Genomic DNA, 8,427 nt, shown 5'->3' on the forward strand with positions numbered 1-8,427 from the left:
GTTACTCAATTTCTGCCCACAAAGACCCTGGAGCCATCCCACACTTGTGATTAGGATGTTATATTTAGGAGCACAGTGACCTGCTAAGGTCAAACTCTGATTCAGTTGCAGAGGTGTTTGTGCTTTGTTATCAGCATTTGCATTTGCAGCTCACAGCACCTTAACCACATAGGGCAGGATGTGGGAGAAAAGGCAGATAGCAAAAGCAGATGCTGGACCCCATCCTGCAGTGCTCTAAGCAGCCCCAAAAGGCACTGTGTACCCTCCTCTCCTAGGGCTGCTGGCAAGCAGGACCTGTTCAGCACCCTCCTGCCTTGGCAGGATCCAACCCTGTATTGGCTGTGTGCACATCTGATAAGAACATCTCCTCTAGCACACCACATTCAAAACAACTCTACATGATGGTTGATGAAGCCTTAAAACCAGCACCCAGCTCTCTCCAACACATTCTTGCAGCCCCCCTCCTCTGCATCCCAACAAACCCCCAAATTCATTCTCTTTACATGGAGAAAATGAGGTCTGTCCCCTGTTGCAAGCAATGAGGACCCCCTGGTATTTACTGTATATTATTTTAACAGTGTTACATGTACTCATGAATGTTGGATTGCTGAAGAGCTGGGGGGAAGGACCTCATCTCCCTGCAGCCAGCTCGAGAGGGGGTCAGGGTGTAGAGGGGACATGGGTTTCCCAGAGTTGCATGGCAGTGATGCTGGGAGGTCAGAAGCTGGCAGGAGTATCTGGCATTCCCAACAGCCCTTTTCATGCCTAGGTACATAGATACAGGTAACAGGGATAAGTAGGGCAGAGTATGAGATGGATTGTGCCCTTGGGTACAGGGTGAGCACCTCATTATGGTATGAAGAAAACTGCTTAAAACTTCTCTCCAAACTGATGGCCAAGCACCAAACCCAAAGTCCCACTGTCTGCTGAGGAGCATGAAAGCTGTGCCCACACCAGGGTCACAGTGTCTGTACAGATGATCCTTTCTCCCAGATCATCCAGCCTACCCAGGCAGAGACATCACCCATGAGGAGCACAAGGGAAAGCAGAAACCAGCACAACCCACCTGCCTCAACCAAGCATCTTCACTGCAGAAATCATTCTTCTCTTATAGAAAATAAAAAGCAAAAAAACGTTCTTTCCCTTTTGAGAAACAACCAAATTTCTGAGTGCTTCCCAGCCCCTGGCAGCCCATAGTACTGCTCAGCAGCTCTGTACTTGTATTCAGTCTTCATTTTTTTTAAGGCAACTGACCACAAAACTTTCATCTACAGCAGTAAAAAAAAAAACCACCAGGGAATATTTTGGAGTGATTCAAGGGCAAGTATGAATATATGGAATAAGAACCTCTCTCTGTTTCTGGTAGAACAGTAGGAAAAAGCATGGAAGTGCATCAGAGAAGAAAGTCTAAGCAACTTTTTTGTTGTTATTGTTGTGGAAGATGGTAGTGAACAAACCTACCCACTACGAAGAGCTTTTTCCAGGAAGTGTAGGTTGCTGTAGCCTGTATCCCCTGAGCAGCAGGGGCTCGCACAGCAGTTCTCATGCTACTTGCAAGCAGCACATTTGGAGGAGCCCCAGCAACGTGTACGGAGAATGAACGAACCCTATGGCCCTGAGGCACCCCGTCCCATCAGCAGCACATCTCCTGGCATCATGAAAATGTTCATGGGCTTCCTCACTGTATTTATTGTAGTGCAGACCATTGGGACTGTGCTCTTCTGTTTGTATCTTCACATGAAGATGGATAAGGTAAGCAGAAAGAGAAGGTTGTCTCTGTCTCTGCTGGATTGCTGGCACAGTTTGACTTCAGCTCTGGTGAGATCCGCTCACCAAGAGGATGAACATGGTGGAAAATGGTTCTGACCACTGGATGGAGGTAGCAGTATAATTTATCACACCCATGTTCTCATTTCTGCTTTAATTTGCCACAGAGATGTATGCAGGAGAAGAGATCAGTTCCCCTTGCTAACAAAAAGAGAATGACCAATCGAGAAGAGACATTAAGAGTAAACCTGGCAGCTGATGGCTAGTCTGTGGACAAGAGGGTGTGGTTTAGACATGCAAGTGGCTATTTTAGGCTTGGTGGTGGTTTTTCTGATTTTGTAGCACTTATTAGCATTGTGACACTAACTGAGAGGATGAAAGGTCCAGAAATGACATTTTCTTTTAGTGCTTCAGCGATTTTACCAACATCTCCCTTCAGATGCTGTCTTTCAGTTTAGGGAAGAAAAGACTGGAACTTAGTACTTCCTCAGTTTTTGAAGGTACACGGTACCAGTGATCCTGTCCCATACTTGGGACAATATTTACCAAAAAGTTAGTCTGGAAAGCTGTTTTTGAGGTTGATATGGTTGCAGCTGCACTGCATGATGCCTAAAATCACCAATCTAAAGCTACTCTCCTTCAGGCCAGAAACGAGTGCCAGCTAAAGAAATATGTGTTTAAAATCCAGAATGCATTTTTCTTACCAGATACACTGATACGGTGGATGTTATTGATTTTTACATGTGTCATTTCTACTTAAATTGAAATTTAAGTGTGTGGTTTCTGATCTACAAGGGTGGAGAGCAATGTTGAGCTGGAGGGGCTTTAATATCAGAGGGCTGGAAGGGGACTTCACTGCATGGAGGCTGCAGGCTGTCCTGTAGGTGTGTGTAGAGGGTCTCTGGCAGAGGGAAATGTGACTGCAGGGGGACATGGCCAAGGATCAGAGGCAGCTGAAATGCAGTCACAGGTGGCAAGAGGATTTCACTTGCCTTAAGAACTTGTGGCAGGGCTTCAAATCTGACGCTCCACATCCTAGTGCTGCCTGTGCTGAGCTCTCTGCCTGGCTATGTGTCCTTATGTCCAGCTGCACTTTGTCTTTACCATTTAACTGAATGTTGGGGTTTTACAAGGAACAAAAAACCAACAAAAAACCAAACAGGTGTAAATTGAAAAATCAGTATTTGGATGCATTTCATTATTTTTTTAATTGGCGTTCTGATTTTTTTTATCTGAAGATCTTGGCACAATTCAACCCCAACCCACATGTTGTTTTGTTTTGCTGGCAATGCTTTTAGTTAATAAGTGAGCAGAAAAAACTTAAAGCCCCTCTGTGTGGACAGGGCAGTGAGGGGCTGAGTGAGCATCCCAGCTTCCTGCTGGGGCCATTGGGGAAGGAGCTGAAAAGCCCAAGCCCCTGAGCCACTCACTGGGATTTCTGTGCCTTTAGGAAAAGTCAGAGATGGACATTTAAATTAATTATCAAGGTGATAGAAAATAGATCTTGAGCAATCTTCCTCTCACCTAGCATTGCCAGTCAGGGTGAGCTCCATGGGTTCAATTCCCAGTGGATGAGGGCACAGATGCTGTGCTGGGTGTCTGGTGGGAGCTCTTGCTGTTCACAGTTTGTCTGCCCACCTCATCCCAGTGCTGAACATCTGACCCTGAGCTTCCCAGGCTGGATTTATTGCTGGCAGGAATGCAGCATGGCTCTGCTGCCAGCTGTTGCAGGTTTCCTACTAATATCCCATTGACCCTCCTTTCACCCCCATCGGCAGATGGAAGAGGCGTTGAGCTTAAATGAAGATTACATCTTCCTGAGGAAAGTACAGAAGTGTCAGACAGCAGAAGGTCAGAAGTCAACATTATTGGACTGTGAAAAGATTATAAAGGGCTTCCAGAACATCCAGTGCAAGGTACATGGTGTTGAGTGGATAAAGATCCCACTGAAGGGGGAGAGGGGCTCCCAGTCACATACAGAGCTTCACCTCAAGGATTTTTTTCTAACCATGGGTGCCCTTTACTTTAGGGCTGTGTAGCACATGCCCTTTTTTATACTATATTCTTTTTACACTTTATTGATACCGTTGAAATATCTTATTGATTTTTTTCCTAAAATACTCTTGATTAGAGCATATCCAGCTGCAACATGCCATAGTATGTTTGGGGCTTGTGGTGAGTGGGATGGAACTGCAGCCACCTTGGCTCTGCTTCCTGATTCTGGTCTGAAAATAATAGATTTTCTGCTGTCTGGCACCTTGCTCCAGTCCTGTGCTGGGTGGCTGTGGGGGTGCTCGTGGCCACCTGCCACTGGGAACACTTTTCTGCACACTTTGCCCAGGTGTTAATGACAGTGCAAGGCTTGGGCCAGAAAACAGAGCTCCTGCCAACCAGTGAGGAGGAGCATGAGGGTGCTGTGCAAATTGCCACCCCATGGACTCAGGGATGGCATCTCTCATTGGAGCAGTGGCTCCTCACATTTGGTTGCAGAAGAGCCAATTTGCATTGCAACATCCTTCTGGAGTGGCTGAGGGATACAGAGCCAGGGATGAGGTGCTCTCATCCTGTTCAGCCCTTAATTCACTGTTTAGGAGTGGCTGTGCTGGCCAGAGTAGACAGGAGAGGAACATTTCTTCCTCATTGTCACTGCCTGATGACAATAAATGCTTCAGCTAAACCTGCCTCAGCTAAACCTTCAGGTTTGCAACAGTACCCAACAGACCACTAAAAATTATGTCTGAGGTAGGCCATGCTCAGCAGTCCTGAAAACCCCAACCGCAGGGCAGGGATGTGCATTGGCAGCACTTGCAGCATGGCTCTCCACATGAAAAGGAGATTTTTCTTGTTTGTTTATCTTATTGTTTTCAGTAAAGTTTACCCATCATTTTAAATGAATGAAACCTAATACCATAAACCCTACAAACTCCCTGCTGCAAACAGCCCATGGTCTTGTGTGAAGCTGGGGAAGGTACAAGAGGGGCTCTCTGGTTTTGGGTATCCTCTGTCAAGAGCTGACAGGGCAGTTGGAGCCAAATATCACGAACCCCAGAAGTGACCAGAGCATCTTTTATATAGAAGCTTTCAAAATCATTTGTTTTGAAAAAAAAACATATATTTTTGCTGTTTTAACAGGACAGACCCTTCAAGGAGCAGCCCAAGTTTGAAATGCAGAGAGGTGAGTTTTATGGTGTAACCAGTGCACTCATGGCTGCTGGGGCAGGAAGGGGTTTCCTTCAACAGCCCAGGAGTTTTTCAGGGCATGGTGTGGAGGCAGGGGATGGGTTGGGGTTTGGAGCATGCCATTGCAGGTAGGACTGAGCTTGGTGTGGGCTGGCAGAGGGGAACACTGGGCATGGCTGTCTCCCCAGGGCAGGTGGTTCTGGGTGCCAGAGTAGACAGTCTGAAGTTGTTGAAATTGAACCCAAAATTAAATCTGTGGCCTTTTTACATTGCAGGTCCTGAGTACCATGAGCATCCCCATTTGATGCACAAGAATGAGACATCTGTGGCAGGTAAGATGTGGGCACATCCAGGTCCTGTTCCAATGGCAGGCAAGGTGGCATCATCTCCTCTGCATGCTTTATCCATCAGAGGCTTCACCTCAGAGGCACCTCCAGGTCTTTGCTGAGTGGAGGCCACGTCCTGCCTCACTCAGGGTTGGGGGTGGAATCTGGAGATGATGTCTTGGCCTGTAGAGAAACATTAAGGGCAGGAGGTGCAGTCCCTGCAGAGAAGCACTGGGGAAACAGTGGGTGCTAAGGCATCAATAACACTGACCTTTCTAAATTGCAGCAGAGAAGAGGGAGCCAATTGCAGTTCACCTGGCAGGTCAGCAGAGCAACAAGGCAGGTTCAGGTAAGACAGACTCGGTCCTACCTTGACCAGGGAGCCAGAGGGACACAGAAGTGTGCATTTCCAGTCCTGCCCTGTGGCTCTCTAAGGACAGGGACAAAACAACTCCAGGACAAAAGTGTGTCCCCAAAACACAGCAAACCTCCCAGTGGTCACATCACCACATGCACCTGTGCCACGTGGGGTTGGCACATCCCAACTGTCCTCAGTAGCCCTCTGTGTGTCTTCCTAGAAATGTACCACAAGGGCTTAATCTTTCCAGGGTTTTTTATGAGTGGAAAACTTTTTATCTTTGTATTTAAGGAAAACAACCTCACACTTTTCTTTTGTTCTTAAAATGGATCTTTTTGCTCTCCTGGCTATCTCTTGCTGGGGTGGCTGCTGCAGGAGGGCTCTGCTCGCATTTCCATCTGCTGATTTAATCTTCTCACCCACAATGGTCTTGGTAGCAATATGGGCTGGCTGAGGACTTCACAGTTGCAACGTAGGGCTCCAAACTGATTTAGTCAAGTTGCAATTATTCACAGCCATGGCCACATTAGGTTTGAGAGATATACTTGAGTCCTTTTGTATTTATGCATCCCACTGTATCGACCGTGGCTGTTCTCGCTGCTCTGTCCCTTGGCATAGCCTTAGCTGAGGGACTTCCCACAACAGCAAGGATTACCAAAGTGAATATGAGCTTGCAAGGTCAGTCACTCCATCTGGCAAGGATTTCACAATCTAAGCATTTCTGAATAATTCTGGAGTAACTGACAGTAATCGGCAACTGCTCTTTCCATCTCTGACGCAGCATTTCACCCAGAGCTCAGTCTACCTGTGGAAAGCTTAGTGTTAGATAAGATCAAAGAAGTGAGAAACTCGCTGTATTTTAAAACTCCCTGCTTAAGCACTTGTTGAGCCTATAAAGCAGGGTCCAGAAAGCAGCAGTTGCCTGGAGCTCAACTCTCTGTGGGGAAACAACCCTGTGGGATGCTTGGACAGGGCCCATGGGCTGCGTGGCTCCCCCAGGACTACCCTGGGGGACTGTTTCTGTTTCTGGGCTGGAGCAGTTGAACCCATTATTCCCCTTGGAGCCGAGTTGCTCCCTCTGGCTGCTCTTCTAGGTGTCTCTGTAGGCTGGGGAAGGCAGAGGTCCAAATTCCAGAAGTCATAGCTGAGCTCAGCCCCTACAGCCATGGCTTCCAGGTCTCTGTATAGGCTTATCTGCACCAACTACATGAGCTACTCTGATGGCACCAAAAATGTCCCAAAATCCATGGCAGCACCTGATCTGCATGGGCCATGGTCCTGGCAATGGGAAGCAGCACTCACTGTGCTAAGCCCTCACAGCTCTGCACCCAGGCAGGGATAGCAACCATGCAATGTTAATTTTTCTTCCTTGGTAAAGACTCACCATCTCCAAAGGCCGAGAGGATGAAGGACTCTGGAGGAAAGGCAGCCCCCAACTGGGAAAAACTGGCATGGGAGGCTCTGAAGAGCAGAGTTGCAGCATATTTTGGTAGTGCTCTGAGGGCATGGAAGGTCTCCCACTGAAGTCCATGGAGGCAGCAAATGGAAGTGACACAGTGTTTGGTCTGTTGTGGTAAACACAAGCAATCCTCCTCCTTAAGCATTTCCACTTGGCTGGATGAAGGAAGCTAAATGTTCCTCCACTCACATATTGAGTCAAGGCTAACAAAGCCAGATATCAGCAACATGGGTTAAACCTGCTCTAGCCTTGGGTAAGGGTCCCTGCTCCCCTGAGCCGGGGATGGTGTCCTGGGCTGGGTACCCCACTAACTGCACCCCACAGACAGACAGAGGCTTTCAGGCCAGATGTCTGTGGGTGTCCCCCCATATCAGCCTGCCAAACTGGAAGTCTCCTTCTCTGAGCTCACCTGCCACGCTCTCTCCCTACAGTGCTGGAGTGGAAGGAGACTATGTATGGCCCCACGAACAACTTGATATCCAACAAGGAGGGGAAACTGAAGGTGGAAGAAGCAGGGCTCTACTACATCTACTCCCAAGTCAGCTTCTGCACCAGGGAAGTGTCTTTGGCACCCTTCACCCTCTATATTTATTTGCATATCCCCAGGGAAGAGGACCGGCTCTTGCTGAAAGGACAAAAGACACAGAGCACCTTGAAGTCCCTCTGTGAACTCCAGTCCATCCGTGTGGGAGGTGTCTTCAACCTCCGGGAAGATGACATGGTCTTTGTCAATGTGACAGACTCCACAAAAGTGAAGTATAGCCACGGCAACACCTACTTTGGCATCTTCAAGCTGTAGTGAGGAAAGGGCTGTCCTGAGCTGGGAATCCAGCCCAACTTTCTTGAGCAAAGTGCCTTTCCCTTTTTCCCTTATTTATGTTCCTCTGCCTCTCTGTTTTTCTTGTTTCTTGATTTGTATATTTTGTTATTTATTAATGAGGGCCAAGGGGCCCTGAGAACACAAATGGAACAAAGTTTGAAGCTGTTATTGTTTGCTCTCAGATTTTTTTCTTTTGCAGCCAGTGATTTGGTACACCCTAGTGTTGAGTGTCTAGGTCCACCACACCCCACATTCCTGGCAGGGTTAATGTCCCTGTTATGTCACAAGAGCTTTGTTTACCAAACTCTACCATTAATGTTTCTTTCCTAGGAATGTAGGATGGTTCAGGGCACTTCAGCAAAGCTGGGTTCATACATATCTCCAGCATCAATCTGCTTCCAAACATCAATTGAAAAACATAAAACGCTTAGGAACATCTCCTCTAAAGGAATCAGTAAGCCCAGCACTCTCTTTACATGGTAGCTGCTGGTGAGGCAGTGTTGCCACCCGAACTGTC

At 47.5% G+C, this 8,427-nt stretch overlaps 1 protein-coding gene across 1 annotated transcript; it reads left to right on the plus strand.

Annotated features, from left to right (window-relative positions):
- Positions 1–1,477: 1,477 nt before the first annotated feature.
- On the plus strand, positions 1,478–8,078 carry LOC136373274 (CD40 ligand-like). Its single transcript, XM_066338177.1, has 6 exons — positions 1,478–1,752; positions 3,546–3,683; positions 4,900–4,942; positions 5,223–5,279; positions 5,560–5,622; positions 7,522–8,078. Exons 1-6 carry the CDS (start codon positions 1,597–1,599, stop codon positions 7,887–7,889), a joined length of 825 nt encoding a protein of 274 aa, XP_066194274.1. The 5' UTR covers positions 1,478–1,596; the 3' UTR covers positions 7,890–8,078.
- The last annotated feature ends 349 nt before the right edge of the window (positions 8,079–8,427 follow it).

Source organism: Sylvia atricapilla, chromosome W (genome assembly GCF_009819655.1).
Source record: "Sylvia atricapilla isolate bSylAtr1 chromosome W, bSylAtr1.pri, whole genome shotgun sequence".
Lineage (NCBI taxonomy): Eukaryota > Metazoa > Chordata > Aves > Passeriformes > Sylviidae > Sylvia > Sylvia atricapilla.

Coding starts and splice junctions, on each gene's coding strand:
- LOC136373274 (XM_066338177.1), top strand. CDS start 1,597: ATGAACGAACCCTATGGCCCTGAGGCACCCCGTCCCATCAGCAGCACA. Junction 1,753..3,545: donor TTCACATGAAGATGGATAAG/GTAAGCAGAAAG, acceptor CCCCATCGGCAG/ATGGAAGAGGCGTTGAGCTT. Junction 5,280..5,559: donor GAATGAGACATCTGTGGCAG/GTAAGATGTGGG, acceptor TCTAAATTGCAG/CAGAGAAGAGGGAGCCAATT.